This window comes from Pocillopora verrucosa, chromosome 3 (assembly GCF_036669915.1).
Source record: "Pocillopora verrucosa isolate sample1 chromosome 3, ASM3666991v2, whole genome shotgun sequence".
NCBI classification, from domain to species: Eukaryota; Metazoa; Cnidaria; class Anthozoa; order Scleractinia; family Pocilloporidae; genus Pocillopora; species Pocillopora verrucosa.
Window position 1 is genome coordinate 29,218,114 of NC_089314.1, and position 25,028 is coordinate 29,243,141.

The following is a 25,028-nucleotide window of genomic DNA, read 5'->3' on the forward strand; positions in this document are numbered from 1 at the left end:
TTTGCCAATTCTTTTGGTAACCGCGTAGATGGAGTAACCTCTGATTTTATCGTTAAAGGTCTCTCTGCCTTAATTCATCAATTTATGCGGTTTTGTCTTCAAGCTTGTACTTCAGTTTCATCTAAAAACAAAACTACGAAAATAATCGATTTATTTATCAAAGTTGACCACATAGCTAGGCAATATAAATAAATTTCTCTCTCTTGCTCTTTTCCTGATCCGGCTAAAAAAACAAGGCCTCGTCAAAGTCCAAGTATTGCATTTATTTCTCTGAATTACTTGAAACATTCTTTTCAAATATGTTCGTTGAACCAAAGTGATTGATCAAATTTGTTTGTCAGATTACGTGTCATGTGTAATCGAGAAGAATTAAGAAGAAAGAATACTCTAAGTGTTTACTACAGTACTGTATTTTATTTGTACAGTAAACAACGACATATTCAAATTAGCTTCAGTCTGACAGTTTGCTAACAGGAATTATTTCGCCATCGGTTTTGATTTGCCTGAACCAAGTCTTTTATTAGTCTACCAGACAGAGAATTTCTGAATTTTCCTTTTTGAAAAAACTATACCTAAAACATGTCTAACCTAATCATTTAACTTCGTTTTTTCAGTCATACTATCAAAAGAACGATGTAGAGTGTACTGCCAAATTATTCAGGCGCGAACCGAATTAATGACTTCAATTGAAAAACCACTTTTTAGAGACATTTTGCTGACACTCAGAAATTATTGGTGACAAGAAAGCGAGAGAGAAGAGAAACCTGATTCACACAGCTAACGATCGATAAATGAGATAAATTTCTTTGAACAAAGGGTCAGTTGAGAAAATTGACACATATTCTTTAAAATGTTTGGGCTTTGGGAATGTAAGGGAACTCAGTAATCTTATCTTGACGAACTGACGAAGTAATCTTATCGTGACAAGATGAAGAATGAGAGCGACGCACGGTGGGCAAAAAAACGAGCCACCACAAACTGAAATGATATAAACCAAGGACGATTAGGAGCTAAATGGCATTTTTTTACTCAATACCTCTTCCATTTTCATCAATGTGAAATTTGATGTTCGTTCTCCTTTTTCCTCCAATTTGCTCTCAAGCTACCTAGGCGCTGGGGTACCCTAAGGAAAGTAATCATTTTATGTCGGGAAAATTCCTTTTAGCTTCATTTTTAACGAAAATATTTCTTGAACGAGAGAAGCTAAATGCTGTATAACTTATTTATACGGTAGTGGTACATACTAGACACGACTGAAAGAATACTTACGCTCTTTAATTTTGCGCCTAACACGAATTAGAATTGATTTTTTTTTTGTGGTCGCGGTCTCGTTAACTTCCCAGCTTATCCCATCACGAGGGATACTTATGTTCTTCAAAATAAAAATCATGTCTCTAAATCCCGCATATTGTATATCGAGGTTTATCTAAAGTGAAGTAAAATTTGGAAATCTTCGAATGACAAAAGGAAAATACTCGTTGTTTTAAAAAAACCTCTTTCACCCCCTCATATCAAGTTGTTTGTCGCATTTTCAGGAACTTTTGAAGAGCTCTATCAAGGAAAACTACACGATCGACTTTAATAGGTAGGATTTACGAAAGATCATAGAAATTGTTTATGAGAGGACATGTATTACAATTTAAAATAGTCTGACTGGGGTTTACTTGATAGAACTGAAAGCCGAGAAATATGATTGCCCAAGCAGAAATGAAAAAAAATAAACCATTGGGAAAAGGGTTTGAAATTGAAAAATAATCATTTCTACAATTTCACGAAGAGCTGTGCTTAAGAGAAAAAAAACTCTCCCGCATCGTTTGTGTTTTGTTTTTCGATCTTACTTGTTCTGACAGGAATCGGCTCTAAACAAACAAGGAAAGAAATCGGCATGCAATGTGGGACGTAAACGAGCTCTGAGTACAAATCGGGGGTTTAGAAGGATCCGGTAAATAAGAATTTTTTTTTAATCCATCTTTTCCTGACTTCAACAAAGTTAAACTTGATTCTCACTTTCTCATTACGTTTGGCTTCCTCCAGTTTCCTGTCAGGCAACACAACGGCTGAAATACTTCAAGGTAAATAAATTCACGAGTAATAACGAGTTTGTTCAATTTTCCATGTAACTCTCTCACTAAACAGCGCAAAGAGAATGCAGTGTTATACTCCATCAAATTTCAAGTAGATGAAATTAACTAAACGTTGATCTTAACCCAATCAAGCTTTTCCTCTGGAGGAATTTTATCAACCAACTTTTTTCCTCAAAGTTGACTCTTCGCACAAGCACAAAATTCTCTAAAAAAAGTGATTTAGCCGCACAATTATATAGTAAAAACAACAACAACAAAAAACAATTCTATTTCAGTCATTAAATCAATTTTACAAGAGGCTATGAAAACAGCGCTTTTGGCTAAAAGGAATCGGCTAAAAGGAATCGGTTTCCAAGGTTAATAAAGAGGACTCTCAATTATGTTGGAAATCAAAAGCAAAAATTTAGTCGCATTGCTCGCGAAACCTTGAGCTTTGAATGTCACTTGCTTGATGTTGATATCGTCTAAATAGCCGATCTATTCAGCAGAACTGTTTGTGCTCGCCTCTTCGAACAAATCATTTACAATATAATTTCCTTATCTTAACTTATTTTGGAAAAGAGAACAGGATGTATCGAGAGATCTTTAAGAAAAAAAGAGGAAATATGTCGTTTATTTCAAAACAAGAACACTCAATGAATAGAAATCATGTTTGATGGAGTTATTCAAATTTGGATTTCACAATTATGCCCTTCTAATCGTATAAGTCCGACTGAGTTCTTGATCTACAGCACAAATATGCGATCACTCAAAGAACATTAATCAAAACTGAAGGTGAAGCCTCAAAACATCAAAGAAAGATGAAAAGATCAAATCAATCGTAACCTAAAATATTAACTTCATTCTCTTTTCCAAGACGAACACTTTCATATTTTCAACGTGGAAGTGCTGCTTGTCATGTATTTATCCATTACTTCTTGATGGCGGTTTTTTTTGATGTTTGCGCACTCAAGCACAACATAGAAGAAGCAATGTAATTGGTCAAATTGATAGTAATCAACCTATCACAGTTCACGTGCGTCAGTTTATCGTGTCCAGAACGTGTTTTCACGAAACTTCGTCAGCAACATCAATATAAAAGGAATGTCCCTTAACTTTTGTACTATTTTACCTCTGTTAACAGCCACAGAATAAGATAAGAGGTCTCTTCGCCAAGCTCTTTACAGCTGAAGAATAAACAACATGCACGATCGTGTGAATATGCCGCCCAAAACCAAGATATTTTGGCTGATTTTTTCGCTGATTGCTCTTTGCTATGCAACGAAAAACAACAGCAGCGGTGGCAAGCCGAATTGTAACATGGTAAGTTTATCTTTTCCAAAAACATCACAACATTGTAGTTATCATCATTTCGTCTGATTTTCTCCATCACTGTTATTCCAAAAGAGAATGGAAAAGGAGATATTCCCTAAAAAATTAAGCAAAACGATGATTTCATGACCGAACACTTCGATTCTTAGACAACGAAAAATAGTCGTATTTCTGACAGCATATAAACAAAGTACGTGTTATGTTTTTTCTCTTTCTTACACAGGGCACTCACCCACATCCACCATATGGCCCCTATGCTTATGGTGCTCTTTTTGGTGCACTAGCGATACCAGGTATTCCCGGGAGCCCAGGACCCGCAGGACCCACGGGCATCGCAGGGCCACCCGGTCCTCGTGGTTCTACGGGACCACAAGGGGACAAGGGCGACGCAGGAAAGTCGGGAAACCAAGGCCTCACAGGTAAACAGGGACCCCCAGGAAAATTGGGACCTCAAGGGTCCACAGGCCGGCAGGGTCGCCGTGGAACCAAAGGTGATGCGGGGGATAAAGGAAGCCAGGGAGCCCCAGGCCTCCGGGGTCCTCCAGGAGCTCTCGGGAGTAATTGGAAACAGTGTGTTTTCAAAAATTTGGACGATGGAAAGGACACTGGCTTGATAAAGGTATTTCAGTTTTTATTTCAATTAATCGCAATTTTGCAAAATTGTATTTGACATCATTGCTTCTATTGACGATTCAGATTGCTTTGACTAAAAGGAGATCGAGTTATGCAGCAAGCCAAAAAAAATTTTTCTGTGGCAGAAGGTCGAAACTGTGAAGATAAACCTTAAGTAGTTAAAGGATCCATAAACTGGACTTGATTTAGGACTTATATCGCTCAGGACATTTTGAATTCATATTGTTCACAGTTAACCATCATTTATTTCTCCAGGAATGCCTTTTCATCAAAAAGTCCGCCAAAACAGCTCTGCGTGTTTTTTGGAGTGGCAACCTCCGCCTCTATAACTGCCATGTTTGCTGCAGACGATGGTATTTTACCTTAAACGGCGCAGAGTGCTCAGCTCCTGCTTCAATTGATGGCGTAATCTACATGGTACATGGAAATGGCGGTAGAAAGAATTTACACCGCCCCCGTCATATCGAGGGTGTGTGCGAGAAAGTCCACAAAGGTGTTGTGCGCGTTGGATTCTGGGTCGGTAACTGTAAAGGTTTCGGATCTGCTGACGCAAACACAGGCTGGAAGTCAGTGTCCCGGATCTACGTGGAAGAAGTACCACCCCCACAGGCATAATGTCGTATACTACCATGGTTTTATTGCTCAATATCTAACAGCAGAATAAGAACAATAGCACAGTCAGGAACCGTAGATTTAATAGTCGGGATAAATTACACAAAAGCTGTGAAATCGGGCATTTTAAAGTTGCGCCTCTGAGCTATGTCGAGTGGGAATGCTGCCATGACAACTCGCAAATAAAAAGGTTTTCACAAAAAATCCAGGAGTGTTTGGTGTGTGTTTCATTATTGTGGCTAAGGTCATTTAAAAGACGACGTTTATGATGTCTTGACATTTGATCGTTTATGTCAGTGTAAAAAAAGGGCGCCCACGAGCGAGTCCTGCTACAAACTGCTTTCCTGAAGGGATTCTTTTCGAAAAATTGAGATTCATACGTGGAAGAGATTTAAGTCCTTTAAACACCGAAAATGTTAGGCTTCGAATCCAAAGTACTCGTAGTTGAGCACGTTGACCTGTTGCTTCTCCAAAATGGAACTGTAGTCTTTACTCGTCCTGCACTAGTAATAATAGTGGATGTCGAATTATTATTTAAAAGCCAAAAGAAAACAAACAAACACAAAAACATTCAAGCTGATATAACCTTATTGCAAATAACCTATATCTGCAAGAGAAGCGCGCTCAGACTTCTCTTACTCTCCTTTTATCACCTTTAAAGAATGAAAAAAATTAGGATAATTATAATAGATTCATTCGTTTGAAAGCCATAAGCTAATCATCCGACAATAGTCGTCTTGTTTGACCAAAAGTATAACCCTTAAAACTGTAAATGGCTCCAGTAACAGACACCTGGTGGAGACGTCATCATAGTAACGAAACTTATCAGGCTGAATCATAAAGGTTACAATTTCCTCAGATGTGATTGGTGCATAAGTTGCTTTACTTCTCTCTAATTATTCTGTAGAGTTGTAATTAGACAATTGGCCGGAATTGGACACTTGTAATTGGACAGTAAAGCAGCCGATCATACTAAGTCCATTTAGCAAAATTTACCAATCACACAATAACCATATACCCTTCAAAACTGGAGAATTTCTAATCATGAAACTTACTCTCCCACCATTAAAACTTTTCATTGCCACCTCAAGGTCGTGAGTTAACACCAAGTTACTGTACTTTTTACCCGAAGCTTCATGTTAGTTGCAGTAAAATCACTCACATCACTATAACAAATATTTGAACGTATATGCAGAACTTTTACCATTTCTGATGGGCGCTGTTTCTTTTTTTGTTTGTTTTTTTTTTTTGTTTTTTCAATTCACCTTGTTAAGCGCAGATGATACTTATGCGGTCGATGTTTCATTTCCATCCGTTTTTGGTATGACGACGTGTACATTGAATGGTGATGTGAGTTTTAAAACACACTTAAGTCACATTCGCGCTCGGGGTGGAATAACGCAGATCTGAGGGACAACATAAAATCCTTTATTGTAAGAACCTTTGTCTTACAACGCAGTTACGGATTGCGAATATGGTGCAATTTATTTCCGAACGCTATTCGTTCGTGTTTGATCTTTTGTATCCTCACCGAAAAAATGTTGATAGTTACCGATCACAGAACATTTGCATTCGAAAGGAATGAAGCTACTAACATGAATTCCTGAAGGGACCAAAGGAAACTTCGTGTCAGATACGTCAGTTTTGATCAACCGGTATGTAGCCTATAACTACAACATAAAAAACGAACTGGCAATTTTCACCGCTCTGTTATATTCTCAATAGCTCTCAATTGATTTGGTAAGTAATTCGTAACTATTTTTACAGAGCTACTTCCAGAAGTGGTGACGAAATAACCGACATGATTTCGCTCTCGCATGGGAGTGAAATATTCTTGAAGGTGGTTTGGCGGGCATACTTTAACAATAACCGATCCAGGTCAACGTATCAACCAAACATTGTTAATTCGCTAGTTTTAAAGGAATTAAGTCGTGAATTTCTCGCAGGTGAGAGAATTTTCCTTCATTTTGTTTGGATGGTTCAAGTTTTCGTCAGTTCAAACTTTTAACCTTTTTTCGCACCCCTGATGATTTAGTTTATAAATCCCTTCAAGTAATTCGCTTAAGTTTTTCTAGAATAAACTGGCTGATCTCTGCCTGTAGGGTTAAATTTTACTTCCGAGGCTTCTCTTCTTTATGCCTCTGTGGCTTCAGATTCAAACAAGTATTTTAGTTTCACGGGAAACCAAAAGCGCAACAAGAACGACTTCATACCTCTGAATGCTCAAAATAACTGAATTCTTTTCTGTTGGCTTCAGTTCCTTCATTCAGCGCGCAAACTGGGCGCATGTATTTCTCAAGATTGCCCTATAAGTTCCTCTAAAGCATGTCGTAAAACTAAGAGAAGAATACGAAACTGATAATCAAATTTTTGCCTTGTATAATATCAAGAAGAAAAAACACCCCGAGTTTTATCGGTGTATTTCATTCCATCACACAGCGAACGTCGACAAAACATTCAAATTAGTGATGTTTTGATAGTTTATGAACCGGAATTATTTCATCTTTTAATTCATTGGCAGGGAACAAGTCTTTTATCATTCTACAGAATAGCGAATTTCTGGCCTCTCCCATTGGGAAATTAGACTTTTGAACACGTTACGAAGACTTTTTAGTTCGATCTTATCTTTTAACTTAATTTTTCATGTTATAAAACGAACAATGCACAATCTTGTTGTCAAACATAGTGGCGTAAATTGTTTTTCTTCCTTCAATTAATTCAAACGTTTTAATAGATATTTTGCTGTCGCAAATAAGCAATTTCTGACAGGCAAATAAATTTAAAAGAGCAGAGTGATTTTGAAAATGAACACAGCTAATAAAGGATATATTGATGTCCGGTGATGAAGTGGACTGGATAAGAGTGGAAAAACGCACCATCACCGGCACTCGTGTATTTTCAATTTTGGATGTATCTTTATAAAATCGGCAGTCATGTATTTTCAATTTTGGATGTTTCACATATAAAAATTCATACAGTAAAATCATAAGCTCTGGGAATTATACAAATTGAGGTCTCTCAAGAAGCCAGAGTTGCTCGAGGCGTAGCCTCGAGCAACTCTTACGCATCTTTCGTGCTCTCCAAACTTCCCGCGTGCTTCATATCTCAATGAACGCACGCTGACATAGGAACCAATTGTTAGTTTGCATATATTGCAAAAACGATTTTATTTCTTTCTGTATTTCCTTGACCCTGAAAGACCGACATCTTACTTCAAAGTTACTTTATTGACGGTCTATGATATTTTGCATGTCTAGGCCATTATAGAACGAGAAATACTTCGCGTTCACACAGTGAAAATGATGTTCGATTCCATCAATCATCACGAGCACGGTAAATATCGTATGTTAACATAAATAATTTCGCTTTTCAAATGGAGTTAAAACATTTGCATTTAACCAGAAGAAGATAATAGGATATTATTTCTCTTGATTCAACAGAATCAGATGTTTTTCCTTCCTCTCCTCTCTACGTGATCTGTTGAAACAGAATGTGACGTGCCAAGCTGAAGGACTGAATTAATAAAAAGAAGGCTGTGTTTGGTTAACAGTACAGAATCAGTGGACTACATCTCACAAGTAGAGGTGACATTTTCCCAGTCGCAACTATGTTATTGTCATGATCGTGTCTCAGTTGTAAAATAGCTCAGCTGATCTTGATTCTTAGCCAGGTAATTTGGGCTTCATTTGATACTCATGAGGACATTAAAAGAGGGCACATGGATCATATTTAGTCTATTTTGGTCGATCTCGTTTGCTTGGCATTGTAACCGTTAGGACAACCACTTAGAGTATTAGATAATAGCGTCCTCTGAACCTTGTGCTTTCGAGTAATACTTCAGCCCTAAGATACACAATGTTATTCCTATAACAAATTTGATAGATGGAGACTTTTCTGCCTTTGCTTTTTTGAAGGTTTCTTTTAATCAATCAGCGACTAAAGTCAGCTATTTTCGTTGGAGCGTCACGATTCCGGTCAGATGAAAAAAAAAATTGTCAACTATGCCAACATGGCAATTTGCATAGTAAAATACTCATTTAATTATCTCTTAATTCTGATAAACTGAAACTTAAGTTCATAGGTAATGTATACAGTTGAATGTGTCTTTTATGCGAGCTTTGGAGTACTGATGTTAGAAAAGAGAGGACTGTGTGTTGATAAAACGAACGTGATGTTCAAATCTGCTCGATTTTATTCACACGTAATAGCGACCTTTTGACAAATAACAGGAATAAATCCGCTTTTCAAATGAATTCAGGATAAACAAGTACACCAGATTGAGAGAGATTTTTGTTTTCGCTCTTTGAAGGCTTGCGTATAATCAGCCCTGCATGTGAGAGCTTTCATTCTGTTCCTTTCGTTTCCCAGTTTTTACGGCGGGAAACAAAAAACAAACTAAAGTTTTAATCCAATAAAGAGACAGACTTCGATTATAATCTAATTACACTGCCGAATATTTCTAAGTTTTGGACTGAGAATTAAGAATTAAGACATAAAGGAAGGTACGAGTAACAACAGAAGGTGTTTTTAACTATGAAAACAGCCAGCGGAAATAAACAAGAAACTGTTGTATTACAAACGAGACAAAAAAAAAACTTTTAATAATACGAAATTCAACAAACAACCGACGCTTCTCATTTTTTCCTGTTCAGCTCTCTACAACTTGCCCTTAGGCAACACATATGCTAAGATGATCCAAGGTAAACCATTTTCAAAAGTCAGCAGAAGAAGATTAGTTGAGTTATTTATAAAGCAATACCGCCAAACAAGAGAATGTGAATGACATCTTCCTTACAATCATATTCCATGAGGAAGATTCTGAGAATTCGTTGAATTTTGTGATTTTGCTGGTGACAAGATCTTTCTTTTTATCACTTTTAAGTCGTGTTTATTGATACTTCATCACACATTTTTCTAGTACCAGAGATGATATTTCTACGAATAATTTTACAATTTCAGATAGGATAATTTCAGAGACGGATCGTGTTATATCGATAAAATTTCGTTTACAAAGCGTGAATAAAGGAATGTTCCAAATGACTTTACTTTGATTTTCACTCCTGTGCTTATCAAGAAAAATTATATCCGTGCCACAAATTGTTTATTGCGAAGTATTCGGTCGTCTGAATGACAAAACATTTTGTCTTACTTCTTACATTCTGTCACAAAGTCCATGACCGTAAGATAGTGCAGAAATATAGTCCTGTTATCCAGAGTTCAGACGTGATCTTCAATAAATGAATGCCAGATACGATTGAGTTTGTGCATGGCCTTAAAAAGAGTTCTTCGAACCTTTTTCAGAGTATTTTTCGCTCCATGAAGACGCTACAGAGAAATTCGCAGAAAGCGACCAATTTATCAACAACTGAAGTAAGCTACTGTATTTCAGTTAGAACGAAACGACTCCGGACAAAATTAGTTAAAAGTGGTAATTTGCATAGCTAAATACTCTTTTAGCTATTTATTATTATACTTAACTTGATCCTGTCAGACTAAAACCGAGCAAATGAAAACTGTTGAAGGTTTATTTTGTACGAGTTTTAGAGCAGTGTGATAAACTATGTGATGATAAAACGAACGTGAATTTCAAATCTATTCGATTTATTAACACGCGGTAACGACCTTTTGTCAGGTAGCAGGAATAACTTTTCTGTTGGGCAAAGGAAGTCAGGATAACAAGTACATTATGATCAAAAAAGATTTCTATTTTCGCTGAATGAAAACTAACGTATATTCCCTACCGCTCATGATAACTTGCATTCTATCATTTCCTGTGTTTTACAGCGGAAAACAAACGTAAACAATATTTTTTTTCTAACCAAGTAAAGAGACTTAAATTGTAATTTCATTAAAGTGGTGAATATTTATAATTGTCTAGAATCAAGATATAAAGGCAGGTACAACTAAGAACAGAATTTGTCTCAAAAATGAAAACAGCCAGAGAAAAACAAATATAAAATTTAGCAGTAACAAATTCCACAGAATGATATGGCAACCTAGGTCTAAAGGTTATTGAATTCAAGTATTTTTTGATCCGCTTCGATAATCTTAGCTTCGATAGAGTTAAGCAATTCCAATAATTAACTGATAACCAAGAGTTAAATAGGAAACCCTGTCAGTTAACTTTGTTCGTATTTTTTGTTTTGTGATTAGTAACTTCCGCTAATTCTGCATAGTTAATAAGTTTGTTTCGAGATCTTGTTTTGACGAGAATGCCTTCAAACACTTAAAGGAAAACAAGTAACAGTGTAAGAAGAAAACGAATTATCAATGACAAATTATGATTGATGGAGGATCCAGTTCGTGACTCTTTTCTCCACTTTTCTCGTTTCTTGAAATGTTATTTTCGCGTCTCATTTTTTTCCTCTTGAGCTTTCAACAATTTGTTCTCAGGCAACGCACACGATAAGATGATCCAATGTAACTCATTTTTCAAAAGTTAGGAAAAGTAAATTAGCTGAGTATTCCATAAAACAATACTGCCAAACAAGAGAATGAGAAATGTTACTTCCAGTCATGTTAATTATTAATCTTTACCTTTTCCTTTTATTAGAAATGATCTCTGCACACGTGCTTGATCACATAATTCCTGAAAGGAATCTTGTCATATCTATGTAATTTCATTAACAATCGGTCGAAAGAAGTATGCTCTAAATGACTTCACTTTTTATTTCACACCAGCGTATTTTAACATAAATTCAAATTGTACGCAACAAATCATTTTTTGCCAACATTTTCGAAACACCGTGTCGCCAATAAACGACCTCAAGAGTTATCCGACAAAAAAGGAGGAAATTTACTGGCTTCAAAATCACACCATTGGATCAAATTTCTAATTCGAACTAATCTAATCGAGTTTTTCTTACGGAGGCCAAAAGCTGAGAAATCCATAAAGATTAAAAAAAAAACCTTCGACCCGCCGCTGTAGAGTCAACAGTAGTAAATCGTATCGTTTATTTAACCAATAATACAATATTAAATTTGATTTTCCTCCAAAAATAAGCTCAAATTCAAGCGCATAGCATATTTTCTTCGGGGCATATCAGTTACACGATAATGCATTTAAACTCAAAATTTAAGGGGTTACCTGGTTGGTGGAATTGATGTCGATCGAGCCAATCGGGTTTCATGTCTTATCCTACGCATACGACAGCTAGTCATGTTGTAAACATGTTTTTACGACCGCCAACTCGAAGGACTGATAAAACACTTGGCTTAGAATTGGTATAATATTTTACTCTGCTGCTAGCCACTTTAAAAAAGGTACGAGCTCTCTCCACCGGTCTTACATCTGAGGAACGAAGAAAGTTCTCTAGTACCTGTAGAGATAAATAAGCGCACAATTTCAGGTGATACTGTTGATTCTTTTTTTTTTTTTTTATCGTTTTTCCTTTTAGATAGCCGCAAGAACAAGGTAAGAGAATGATTGAGCTCCTCTTATTAATTGTGGCATGAATTGACTAGTAAATTATTTTTTCGCGTTTTCTCTCTTATCGCTGAGTCAATTACTATTTTCAAGATCAGACTGGTTTTGAGGTCAGAGAATCACTGTGAACTGCTTTAACTCCTAAGATCCTTCTAAATACCACATCAAGAGATCCATTGGGTGTCATGTTTTGTGTCACTGAAAACAGCAGAAACAAATCAAAAAAACCAACCCATTTAGCCCTTCTGCAAGTAATGTGCTTTGCCTCATTTTCTCTCTATTTACAGTTGAAGGATAAACAACATACAAGCTGGTGTGAACATGACGCCCAACATTAAGGTGTTTTGGCTGATTTTACCGCTGATTGCTCTTTGCTATGCAGCAAAAAACAGCAGCAGCGGCGAGAAATCTAATGGTTACATGGTAAGTTAATTCTTTCCAAATATATCCCAACATTGTTATTGCCATCATCTTGTCTGATTGTGTCAGTCAGTGTCATTCCAAAAGAGAATGGTAAAGGAGAAATTCACTGAAAACTGGAAACAGAAGAAAGATTGCCCGACACTTTGATTCTTAGAAAGATGAATTTGTCACAACTGATCTTAAAACAAAAAGTAGTTATAATTCTTCCATGAACAAAAGTTATGTGTGTTTTTTCTAAACACAGGGCGCTTACCCATATCCACCGCATGGACCCTGTGCTTATGGTGCTCCTTTTGGCGCGCCAGGGATACCAGGCATTCCCGGGAGCCCAGGACCCGCGGGACCCACGGGCATCGCAGGACCACCCGGTCCTCGTGGTTCTACGGGACCACAAGGGGACAAAGGAGACGCCGGAAAGCCAGGAAACCAAGGCCTTACAGGTCCACAGGGACCTCCAGGAAAAATGGGACCTCAAGGGTCCACAGGCCGTAAGGGTCTACGAGGAACCAAAGGTGATGCAGGGGATAAAGGAAGCCAGGGAGCCCCAGGCCTCCGGGGACCTCCAGGAGCTCTGGGAAGTAATTGGAAACAATGTGTATTCAAAAATTTAAACGATGGAAAGGACACTGGCTTGATAAAGGTAATTCAGTTTTTCTTTCAATTAATTGCAATTTTACAAAATCGTATTTGACATCATTGCTTGAATAGACGATTCTTATCAAATTTTGACTAAAAGAAGATCGAGTTAAGCAGCAAGCTAAAATAATTTTTTTCTGTGGCAGAAGAACGAAACTGTGAAGATAAACCCTAAGTAGTTAAAGAATCCGTAAACTGGACTTGATTTAGGACTTATATCGCTCAGAGACATTTTGAATTCATATTGTTCACAGTTGACCATCATTTATTTCTCCAGGAATGCCTTTTCATCAAAAAGTCGGCCAAAACAGCTCTGCGCGTGTTTTGGAGTGGCAACCTCCGCCTCAAAGGCTGCCATGCTTGCTGCAGACGATGGTATTTCACCTTAAACGGCGCAGAGTGCTCAGCTCCTGCTGCAATTGATGGCGTAGTCTACATGATATATGGAAATGGCGGCAAAAAGGATTTATACCGCCCCCGTCATATCGAGGGTGTGTGCGAGAAAGTCCACAAAGGTGTTGTGCGCGTGGGATTCTGGGTCGGTAACTGTAAAGGTTACGGATCTGCTGACGCATACACAGGCTGGAACTCAGTGTCTCGGATCTACGTGGAAGAAGTACCACCCCCACAGGCATAATGTCTTATAACCTACCATGGTTTCATTACTCAATATCTAACAGCAGAATAAGAACAATAGCACAATCAGGAACCTTAGATTTAACAGTCGGGATAAAATACAGTAAAGTTGTGAAATCGGGCATTTTTAGCTTCTGAACTATGTAGAGTGGGGATGCTGCCATGACAACTCGCAAATAAAAAGAAGGTTTTCACTAAAAATCCAGGAGTGTTTGGTGTGTGTTTGGTTATTAGGGTTGAGCTCATTTCAAAGACCTCGTTTATGATGTTTTGACATTTGACTGTTTATCTCAGTGTAGAAAATAAGAGCACTCATGAACGAGTCCTGCTACAAATTTCTTTCCTGACGGGATTCTTTCCGAAAAAGAGATTTAAATCCTGTATATACCGAAAATGTTAGGCTTCTGTTGCTAATCCGACATGGAACCGTCCTATATATGTAATAATAGTGGATGTCGAATTATTATTTAAAGGCCAAAAAAAAAAACAGACAAACAAACAAACAAAAACATTCAAGCTGATAACCTTATTGGCAAGTAACCTATATCTGCAAGAGCAACGCGCTCGGATTTCTCTTACTCTCCTTTTATCACCTTTAAAGAATAAAAAAAAATCAGGATAATTGTAATAGATTCATTCGTTTGAAAGCTATAAGCTCATCATCCGATAATAGTCGTCTTGTTTGACCAAAAGAATAAACCTTTCCTCTTTCCTTAAGAATTTGAATGGCTCCAGTAACAGACACCTGGTGGAGACGTTATCGTAGAAATGAAACTTATCAGGCTAAATCATAACCATTACAATTTCCTCAGATGTGATTGGTCTGTTAGTTGCTTTATTTTCTCTAATTATTATGTACAGATGTAATCGGACAATTGGCCGTGATCGGACACCTATAACCGGACAGTTAAAGCAGCCAATCATACCAAGTCCACTCAGCAAAATCCACCAATCACATAATTAATAACAATAACCATAGCAATAACCACTTACCCTTAAAAACTGGCGAATTTCCAAAATGGAGGAGGTTTTTACCTTAGATAATCAATTCTGAAAGCCCTTTCTCAAATTAATTCATTTGATCTTCTCGGAAATTGAAATGGTTGTGATCATTGTTAACAGTACTTCATATTGTCCAGTTCGGTCTGTAATCATGCTCGTGATTAACAAATCGGACTCCCGCTTTGCGATGGTCAGATTTCGTAATGACTCGTTTGATTAAAGACCAAATGAAACTCTAGTCAGTCCTATTATTATTATTACTAAGTCACAACATCTAATATTATAAACTTCAAATGTGTACCCTAGCGAAAAATTATGGGCGAACTGTAGTAAGCCTTCCACATCTCAGCAAGCAAAACCAGAGATTTCATCTTAAAGGTACTCCACACGAAGAGGAGGAGGGTTTTTATTGCTTCTGAAATTGTTGTAATATTACATCTGTGACTTCGACTGGGCAAAAATAATTAAGCATAATGGGCATCACTTACTGACCCAGTTATGGAACGTGAGGCGTGTGTTCAAGTTTGATTATTTTATTTAGAATAAAATATCTTGCGATATACGTGTAGTTGTTGTTAAAGTTCTTTGATTGCCAATAATAGAAGGCATTTCACAATCAAATACTTTGAAATATAGTGGATATAACCTAGATTGCCACAAGCTGACTAACCATAATTGTGATGAAATTCAATAAAACTGTAATATTCTGATCAATTTATATTCATGTCTATCTTGCTTACACAATGTCGAAGACGAGCTTTGATGCGCTCGCCTTTTCTCTGCATTTCGTGAACTTTAAACGGATATTTTACCTCGACATTGACGAGATCATGAAAACTTACTCGCCCACCATAAAAACGTTTCACTTAAAAATTTACACTTCAAGGTCGCATCACTGTAACAAATAGTTGAACGTAAATTCAGAATCTTTACTATTTCCGATGAGCGCTGTTTTTTTCGTTTTCAATTCACTTTGTTAAGCACAGATGATACCCAATGAACTCAATTATGTTCATAATAGGTACTTATGCGGTCGATATTTCATTTCCATCCGTTGTTGGTATGACGACATGAACATTGGATGGTGATAAGTTTTAAAACACACTAAAGTCACATTCGCGCTCGGGGTGGAATAACATAGATCTGAGGGACAACATAAATAAATTTTTCACCATACGGACCGACCCTAGGCCGGTAAATAACATATCTATTTTTTTAAAAACTTAACGAAATTCTTTCCGAAAGAACCCGAATGATTTAGGGTTGTAAAGACGTCAAAATCTTCCATAAACTAAACAATTTTTGAGCATACATGATAAATGGAAATGGCGCCAAGAAGAAGGATTTACACCGCCCTCGTCATATCGAGGGTGTGTGCGAGACAGTCCACAAAGGTGTTGTGCGCGTGGGATTCTGGGTCGGTAACTGTAGTGGTTACGGGTCTGCTGACGCACACACAGGCTGGAACTCAATGTCCCGCACCTACGTGGAAGAAGTATCACCGCCACAAGCATAATGTCGTATACTACCATGGTTTCATTTCTCAATATCTAACAGCAGAATAAGAACAATAGAACAATCAGGAACCTCAGATTTAACAGTCGGGATAAATTACAGCAAAGTTGTGAAATCGGACATTTTAAGGTTGTGCCTTATTCAAAGCCATAAGCTCATCATCCGATAATAGTCGTCTTGTTTGACCAAAAGTATAACCCTTTCCTCTTTCCTAGAGAATGTAAATCGCTCCAGTAACAGTCATCCGGTGGAGACGTCATCATAGTAACGAAACTTATCAGGCTAAATCATCACCACTAGAATTTTCTCAGATGTGATTAGTTCATTAGTTGCTTTATTTTTCTCTAACTATTCTGTAGAGTTGTAATCGGACAGTTGGCCGTAATCGGATACATCCTCTTCAGAACTCACGAGTGAGACATTGTGAAGAGTGTTTGGAATTATTCACCTGTTAAAAGTTTAAGTGGTCTTTTAAAATCAAGGTTGATTCCAGAGTTGTCTTTGAAATCTACCTTCATTTCAAAATGTGCAAGAACTGTATTTTAAAATCAAGGTTGACTTGAAGTCAACTCTGAAATCAACCTTAAAATCAAAGTTGACTTCATGAGTTGCCTTTAAAATCAAGGTTGTCTCCAAAATGTGCCAGAAACCCCATTTTCTATTTACATAGACCAAGGTATCCAAACATTTTTTGCGTCACATGGCTGTCCACTGGTTGTAGACTGTTTAGTGCAATCTTTATGGCATGGCAAAGGCTGCTAGCACAATCCATGGCAGTCTTGGAAGGTAGACTAGGTAAGGAGAGGGTGGCCAGAGGGGATTTATTTTTCCATCTAAAACCTCAGGACATCTCGGTCACTTTCGCTGTAACAGTTTTATCAACAACCAATGTAACCATTAACGATAAATCCGGATACATCATTCATGTGTACGTTGATTTGCGATAAGATTATTCGCATCAGTCTCGAAACAGAGTTAAAGACTTAAAACAGACGGATGGAGATCAATTTTTCAAAAAGGGCTGCTTCACTGCACGATAGATTTAAATATAAATTTCTTCACGTTTAATCTTATTTACCTTTATTGCAAAAAGAGTTGATTGCTTCAGATCCGAGTCAGAGAACATTTGCATTCAAAAGGAGAGAAGCTACCAACATGAATTGTAGAAAGGCCCAAAGTAAACTTTTGTGGCAGATATGTCAGGTTTGATCAACATAAAGCGATTAACAACAATGTTATAAACGAACTGGTAGGAACAAGAACCTGGGCTTATGAAAATATTGTGAAAAACAAATCGTCTCACAAGTAGTAGTGTTGGGTAGTGTTCATTGTATTGAAAGATTTTCGCCGGTTTTGATATTCTCAATCATTCAGCTCTCAATTTACTCGATAAATCAACTTCAACACTACTCTGCTATTCCCGGAACAGTTATGGAAAAATAGTCGACGGTTTTTCGCTCTGGTAAGAGTGGGAAACATTCCTGACTAAGGTATGGCGGGTGCACCTCAACGATGAGAAACGTTAAAAGTATGGAATTGAGCCGCACGTTACTTTCAGGTAAGAGAATTTTCCTCCATAATGTTCGCACGGTTTGTTTATGCACAAGCTTGTCGCATATATGAAACAAACTTTTATCTGATGTTGATTTTCCGATGAAATCTCACACGTTTTGTAAGAGTTTAGACTGATTTTTTGACAGTCAATCTCTACATGTTCCTCACTGACGCAAGGCCAATTGCTCAAAGATGAGATCTGCGCACCGATAGACCAAAATATTTTCAAATACGTTTTGATGAACTCCGCAAAAATCGCTTCAGACTCAGTACTCTTCTTGTCACATCGAGGACGACTTTATCAATTCTTTCCTACGTAGTAACCGCGTTTTTTCGTTTAAGGCCTCTTTACTTTAATTTATGCAGTTCTGTCTTCAAGCGTGTATACTTTAGTATCATCTGACAACAAAACTACGAAAATAATCGAAATATTTATCAAAGTTGACCACATAGCTACGCAATATAAAGAAATTTCTCTCTCTTGCTCTTTTCCTGATCCGGCTAAAAAAACAAGGCCTCGTCAAAGTCCAAGTATTGTATTTATTTCTCTGGATTACTTGAAACATTCTTTTCAAATATGTTCGTTGAACTAAAGCGATTGATCAAATTTGTTTGTCAGACTACGTGCCATGTGTAATCAAGAAGAATTAAGAAGAAAGAATACTCTAAGTGTTTACTACAGTAGTGTATTTTATTTGTATAGTAAACGACAACACATTCAAATTAGCTTCAGTTTGACAGTTTGTTAACAGGAATTATTTCGCTTTTGAAATTAATTAGCCTGAACCAAGTCTTTCATCAGTCTGCCAGCCACAGAATTTCTTGCTTTTCCCTTTGAAAAAAACTAGACTTAAAACATGTCTGATCTAATCATCTAACTTCGTTTTTCAGGTCGTACTATCAGAGGAACGATGTAGAGTGTACTTGTCAAATTTTAATGGTACGAACTAAATTAATGACTTTAATTTCTAAATCACTTTTTAGAGACATTTTACTGACACTCAGAAATTATTGGTGACGTGAAAGCGAAAGACAAAAGAAAACTGATTTACACTGCTAACAATCGATAAATGTGATAAATTTCTTGGGAAAAAGGGCCAGTTGAAAAAAACACTCAGCTCATCGTTGACTTAAACGAGATTCAATTTTTGGGCTTTGGGAATGTAAGAGAACTCAGTAATCTTATCGTGACGAACTGACGAAGTAATCTTATCGTGACAAGATGAAGAATGAGAGCGACGCACGGTGGGCAAACAAACGAGCCACCACAAACTGAAATGATATAAACCAAGGACGATTAGGAGCTAAATGCAGTTCTTTTTTACTCAATCCCTCTTCCATTTTCATCAATGTGAAATTTGATATTCGTTCTCCTTCTTCCTCCAATTTGCTCTCAAGCTACACAGGCGCTAGGGTACCCTAAGGAAAGTAATCATTTTGTGTCGGGAAAATTCCTTTTAGCTTCATTTTTAACGAAAATATTTCTTGAACGAGAGAAGCTAAATGCTGTATAACTTATTTATACGGTAGTGGTACATACTAGACACGACTGAAAGAATACTTACGCTCTTTAATTTTGCGCCTAACACGAATTAGAATTGTTTTTTTTGGTGGTCGCGGTCTCGTTAACTTCCCAGCTTATCCCATCACGAGGGATACTTATGTTCTTCAAAATAAAAATCATGTCTCTAAATCCCGCATATTGTATATCGAGGTTTATCTAAAGTGAAATAAAATTTGGAAATCTTCGAATGACAAAAGGAAAATGCTCGTTGTTTTAAAAGAAAATCTTTCACCTCCTCATAACAAGTTGTTTGTCGCATTTTCAGGAACTTTTGAAGAGCTCTATCAAGGAAAACTACACGATCGACTTTAATTGGTAGGATTTACGAAAGATCAAAGAAATTGTTTATGAGACGACACGTATTACAATTTAAAATGGTCTGACTAGGGTCTACTTGATAGAGCTGAAAGCCGAGAAATATGATTGCCCAAGCAGAAAAGAAAAAAAAATAAACCATTAGGAAAAGGGTTTGAAATTGAAAAATAATCATTTCTATTTTAGTCCTATTAAATGATATCTACATAAATCTACACTCCAGAGAGCCAAGTCAAAAAGGCTGGCTGATTTTCTCTTGGTTTCAGTTTGCATCTTTTGCTTTTTACTGGCCCTATAGAAGAATATGCCGTTTAGAAAATTAACATTTTTTTCACGCAATATTTCTGAATGGATTTCATAGTAATATCAACCTAATTTCCTCGTATCGTTGCAGGAGAATTGAGAAGTTTTCTACTTTTAATCGAGTTCATTGTGTCAGCAGTTTTTGCGTTGGAAGATGAGTTTGCTTTAACCAACAGCTCTTCTCTCAAACTTTAAGATACGGTTTTGTCAGAGATCTCACTAAACAAGCTACGACCATACAATGTAATTTCACGAAGAGCTGTACTTAAGAGAAAAAAAACTTTCCCGCATCGTTTGTGTTTTGTTTTTCGATCTTACTTGTTCTGACAGGAATCGGCTCTAAACAAACAAGGAAAGAAATCGGCATGCAATGTGGGACGTAAACGAGCTCTGAGTACAAACTAGGGGTTTAGAAGGATCCGGTAAATAAGTTTATTATTATTATTTATTTTTTTTTATCATCTTTTCCTGTCTTCAACAAAGTTAAACTTGATCTCACTTTCTCATTTCGTTTTGCTTCCTTCAGTTTCCTGTCAGGCAACACAAGGGCTGAAATACTTCAAGGTAAATAAATTCACAAGCAATAACAAGTCTGTTCGTTCAATTTTCCATGTAACTCTTTCACTAAACAGCGCAATGGGAATACAGTTTGATACTCCATCAAATTTCAAGTGATGAAAGTAACTAAACGTTGATCTTAATCCAATCAAGTTTTTCCTCTGGATTTTATCAACCAACCTTTTTTTCTCAAAGTTAACTCTTCGCACAAACACAAAATCCTCTATAACCTGTGATTTAGCCGCACTATTATATCGTAAAAACAACAACAACAAAAATCAATTCTATTTTAGTCATTAAATCAATTTTACAAGAGGTTACGAGAACAGCGCTTTTGGCTAAGAGGAACCGGTTTCCAAGGTTAATAATTTTTGTTAATTCTTATAGCAAAGAGGACTTCCAATAATTGTGGAAATCAAAAGCAAAAATTCAGTCGCATTGCTCGCGAAACCTTGAGCTTTGAATGTCACTTGCTTGATGTTGATATCGTCTAAATAGCTGATCTATTCAGCAGAACTGTTTGTGCTTGCCTCTTTCGAACAAATCATTTACAATACAATTTCCTTATCTGAACTTATTTTGGAAAGGAGAAGAGGATGTATCAAGAGATCTTTAAGAAAAAAAAAGGAAAATATGTCGTTTATTTCAAAACCAGAACACTCAATGAATAGAAATCATGTTTGATGGAGTTATTCAAATTTGGATTTCACAATTATGCCCTTCTAATCGTATAAGTCCGACTGAGTTCCTGTTCTACAGCACAAATATGCGATCACTCAAAGAACATTAATCAAAACTGAAGGTGAAGCCTCAAAACATCAAAGAAAGATGAAAAGATCAAATCAATTGTAACCTAAAATATTAACTTCATTCTCTTTTCCAAGACGAACACTCTAGCGTCTAACATTATGTATCTTCTTTCATAATTTCAACGTGGAAGTGCTGCTTGTCATGTATTTATTCATTACTTCTTGATGGCGGTTTTTTTTAATGTTTGCGCACTCAAACACAACATAGAAGAAGCAATGTAATTGGTCAAATTGATAGTAATCAACCAATCACATTTCACGTCTTATTTTCCACGTGCGTCAGTTTATCATGTCCAGAACGTGTTTTCACGAAACTTCGTCAGCAACATCAGTATAAAAAGGATGTCCTTTAACTTTGGTACTATTTTACCTCTGTTAATAGCCACAGAAAAAGATAAGAGGTCTCTTCACCAAGCTCTTTACAGCTGAAGAATAAACAACATGCACGATCGTGTGAATATGCAGCCCAAAACCAAGATATTTTGGCTGATTTTTCCGCTGATTTCTCTTTGCTATGCAACGAAAAACAACAGCAGCGGTGGCAAGCCGAATTGTAACATGGTAAGTTTATCTTTTCCAAAAACATCACAACATTGTAATTATCATCATTTTGTCTAATGTTCTCCATCACTGTTATTCCAAAAGAGAATGGAAAAGGAGATATTCCCAAAAAAATTAAGCAAAACGATGATTTCATGACCGAACACTTCGATTCTTAGAAAGATGAATGTGTGACAACGATTGTTCACAAGAAAAATAGTCGTATTTCTGACAGCATATAAACAAAGTACGTGTTATGTTTTTTCTCTTTTTTACTCAGGGCACTCACCCACATCCACCATATGGACCCTATGCTTATGGTGCTCTTTTTGGTGCACCAGGGATACCAGGTATTCCCGGGAGCCCAGGACCCGCGGGACCCACGGGTATCGCAGGGCCACCCGGTCCTCGTGGTTCTACGGGACCACAAGGGGACAAGGGCGACGCAGGAAAGGCGGGAAACCAAGGCCTCACAGGTAAACAGGGACCCCCAGGAAAATTGGGACCTCAGGGGTCCACAGGCCGGCAGGGTCCCCGTGGAACCAAAGGTGATGCAGGGGATAAAGGAAGCCAGGGAGCTCCAGGCCTCCGGGGTCCTCCAGGAGCTCTCGGGAGTAATTGGAAACAGTGTGTTTTCAAAAATTTGAACGATGGAAAGGACACTGGCTTGATAAAGGTATTTCAGTTTTTATTTCAATTAATCGCAATTTTACAAAATTGTATTTGACATCATTGCTTGAATTGGCGATTCCTATCAGATTTTGACTAAAAGAAGATCGAGTTATGCAGCAAGCTAAAATAGTTTTTCTGTGGCAGAAGAACGAATCTGTGAAGATAAACCCTAAGTAGTTAAAGGATCCGTAAACTGGACTTGATTTAGGACTTATATCGCTCAGGGATATTTTGAATTCATATTGTTCACAGTTAACCATCATTTACTTCTCCAGGAATGCCTTTTCATCAAAAAGTCGGCCAAAACAGCTCTGCGCGTGTTTTGGAGTGGCAACCTCCGCCTCAAAGGCTGCCATGCTTGCTGCAGACGATGGTATTTCACCTTAAACGGCGCAGAGTGCTCAGCTCCTGCTGCAATTGATGGCGTAGTCTACATGGTACATGGAAGTGGCGGCAAAAAGAATTTACACCGCCCCCGTCATATCGAGGGTGTGTGCGAGAAAGTCCACAAAGGTGTTGTGCGCGTTGGATTCTGGGTCGGTAACTGTAGTGGGTACGGATCTGCTGACGCATACACAGGCTGGAAGTCAGTGTCCCGGATCTACGTGGAAGAAGTACCACCCCCACAGGCATAATGTCGTATACTACCATGGTTTTATTGCTCAATATTTAACAACGGAATAAGATTAATAGCACAATCAGGAACCTTAGATTTAATAGTCGGGATAAATTACAGAAAAGCTGTGAAATCGGGCATTTTAAAGTTGCGCCTCTGAGCTATGTCGAGTGGGAATGCTGCCATGACAACTTGCAAATAAAAAGGTTTTCACTAAAAATCCAGGAGTGTTTGGTGTGTGTTTCATTATTGGGGCTAAGGTCATTTAAAAGACGACGTTTATGATGTCTTGACATTTGATCGTTTATGTCAGTGTAAAAAAAAGGGCACCCACGAGCGAGTCCTGCTACAAAATGCTTTCCTGACGGGATTCATTTCGAAAACTTGAGATTCATGCGTGGAAGAGATTTAAGTCCTTTAAACACCGAAAATGTTAGGCTTCGAATCTAAAGTACTCGTGGTTGAGCACGTTGACCTGTTGCTTCTCCAAAATGGAACTGTAGTCTTTACTCGTCCTGTACTAGTAATAATAGTGGATGTCGAATTATTATTTAAAAGCCAAAAAAACAAACAAACACACAAAAACATTCAAGCTGATATAACCTTATTGCAAATAACCTATATCTGCAAGAGAAGCGCGCTCAGATTTCTCTTACTCTCCTTTTATCACCTTTAAAGAATGAAAAAAATTAGGATAATTGTAATAGATTCATTCGTTTGAAAGCCATAAGCTAATCATCCGACAATAGTCGTCTTGTTGGACTAAAAGTATAACCCTTAAGAGTGTAAATGGCTCCAGTAACAGACACCTGGTGGAGACGTCATCATAGTAACGAAACTTATCAGGCTGAATCATAACAGTTACAATTTCCTCAGATGTGATTGGTGCATAAGTTGCTTTATTTTTCTCTAATTATTCTGTAGAGTTGTAATTAGACAATTGGTCATACTGAGTCCATTTAGCAAAATTTACCAATCACACAATAACCATATACCCTTCAAAACTGGAGAATTTCTAATCATGAAACTTACTCTCCCACCATTAAAACTTTTCATTGCCACATCAAGGTCGTGAGTTAACATCAAGTTACTGTACTTTTTATCTGTAGAATTTTACCCGCAGCTTCATCTTAGTTGCAGTGAAATCACTCACATCACTCTAACAAATATTTGAACGTACATGCAGAACCTTTTGCATTTCTGATGGGCGCTGTTTCTCTTCTTTTTTTTTTCTTTTTTTTTTTTTTTCAATTCACCTTGTTAAGTGCAGATGATACCGTCTTACGCAGTCGATGTTTCATTTCCATCCGTTTTTGGTATGTCCACGTGTACATTAAATGGTGATGAGTTTTAAAACACACTTAAGTCACATTCGCCCTCGGGGCGGAATGACGCAGATCTGAGGGACAACATAAAATCCTTTATTCAGTGTAAGAACCTTTGTCTTACAACGCAGTTACGAATTGCGAATATGGTGCAATTTATTTCCGAACGCTATTCGTTCGTGTTTGATCTTTTGTATCCTCACCGAAAAATGTTGATAGTTACCGATCACAGAACATTTGCATTCGAAAGGAATGAAGCTTCATCCAGTGCGCAAACTGGGTGCATGTATTTCTCAAGATTGCCCTATAAGTTCCTATAAAGTATGCCGTAAAACTGAGAGAAAAATACGAAACTGATAATCAAATTTTGGCCTTGTATAATATCAAGAAGAAAGAACACCCCGAGTTTTATCGGTGTATTTCATTCCATCAGACAGCGAACGTCGACAAAACATTCGTATTAGTGATGTTTTGATAGTTTATGAACAGGAATT

The 25,028-nt window shown here is 37.3% G+C and overlaps 4 protein-coding genes across 7 annotated transcripts in view; all 4 read left to right on the forward strand.

The window, feature by feature from the left end:
* The window catches only part of LOC131793307 (collagen triple helix repeat-containing protein 1-like), a 43,719-nt gene that overhangs the window by 740 nt on the left and 17,951 nt on the right, over positions 1–25,028 (forward strand). The window lies entirely within an intron of this gene.
* On the forward strand, positions 1,954–4,835 carry LOC131798180 (collagen triple helix repeat-containing protein 1-like). The gene is made up of 4 exons (XM_066163330.1): positions 1,954–2,072; positions 3,208–3,386; positions 3,619–4,014; positions 4,284–4,835. The coding sequence occupies exons 2-4, from the start codon at positions 3,267–3,269 to the stop codon at positions 4,641–4,643; spliced, it is 876 nt and encodes a 291-aa protein (XP_066019427.1). The 5' UTR covers positions 1,954–2,072; positions 3,208–3,266; the 3' UTR covers positions 4,644–4,835.
* Positions 7,807–13,962, forward strand: LOC131793304 (collagen triple helix repeat-containing protein 1-like). Of its 4 annotated transcripts, XM_066163337.1 has the most exons (6): positions 7,807–7,973; positions 8,081–8,224; positions 12,038–12,054; positions 12,354–12,489; positions 12,734–13,129; positions 13,403–13,962. In XM_066163337.1, the coding sequence occupies exons 4-6, from the start codon at positions 12,388–12,390 to the stop codon at positions 13,760–13,762; spliced, it is 858 nt and encodes a 285-aa protein (XP_066019434.1). In that variant the 5' UTR covers positions 7,807–7,973; positions 8,081–8,224; positions 12,038–12,054; positions 12,354–12,387; the 3' UTR covers positions 13,763–13,962. The 4 variants fall into 4 exon arrangements, with proteins under 4 accessions (XP_066019434.1, XP_066019433.1, XP_066019432.1 ...); XM_066163336.1 differs by lacking the exon at positions 12,038–12,054; XM_066163335.1 differs by lacking the exons at positions 7,807–7,973; positions 8,081–8,224; positions 12,038–12,054 and adding an exon at positions 11,831–11,989.
* Positions 20,559–23,429, forward strand: LOC136279472 (collagen triple helix repeat-containing protein 1-like). The gene is made up of 4 exons (XM_066163329.1): positions 20,559–20,578; positions 21,764–21,942; positions 22,202–22,597; positions 22,869–23,429. Exons 2-4 carry the CDS (start codon positions 21,823–21,825, stop codon positions 23,226–23,228), a joined length of 876 nt encoding a protein of 291 aa, XP_066019426.1. The 5' UTR covers positions 20,559–20,578; positions 21,764–21,822; the 3' UTR covers positions 23,229–23,429.

Coding starts and splice junctions, on each gene's coding strand:
- LOC136279472 (XM_066163329.1), top strand. CDS start 21,823: ATGCACGATCGTGTGAATATGCAGCCCAAAACCAAGATATTTTGGCTG. Junction 21,943..22,201: donor GCAAGCCGAATTGTAACATG/GTAAGTTTATCT, acceptor TTTTTTACTCAG/GGCACTCACCCACATCCACC. Junction 22,598..22,868: donor AGGACACTGGCTTGATAAAG/GTATTTCAGTTT, acceptor TTACTTCTCCAG/GAATGCCTTTTCATCAAAAA.
- LOC131798180 (XM_066163330.1), top strand. CDS start 3,267: ATGCACGATCGTGTGAATATGCCGCCCAAAACCAAGATATTTTGGCTG. Junction 3,387..3,618: donor GCAAGCCGAATTGTAACATG/GTAAGTTTATCT, acceptor TTTCTTACACAG/GGCACTCACCCACATCCACC. Junction 4,015..4,283: donor AGGACACTGGCTTGATAAAG/GTATTTCAGTTT, acceptor TTATTTCTCCAG/GAATGCCTTTTCATCAAAAA.
- LOC131793304 (XM_066163337.1), top strand. CDS start 12,388: ATGACGCCCAACATTAAGGTGTTTTGGCTGATTTTACCGCTGATTGCT. Junction 12,490..12,733: donor AGAAATCTAATGGTTACATG/GTAAGTTAATTC, acceptor TTCTAAACACAG/GGCGCTTACCCATATCCACC. Junction 13,130..13,402: donor AGGACACTGGCTTGATAAAG/GTAATTCAGTTT, acceptor TTATTTCTCCAG/GAATGCCTTTTCATCAAAAA.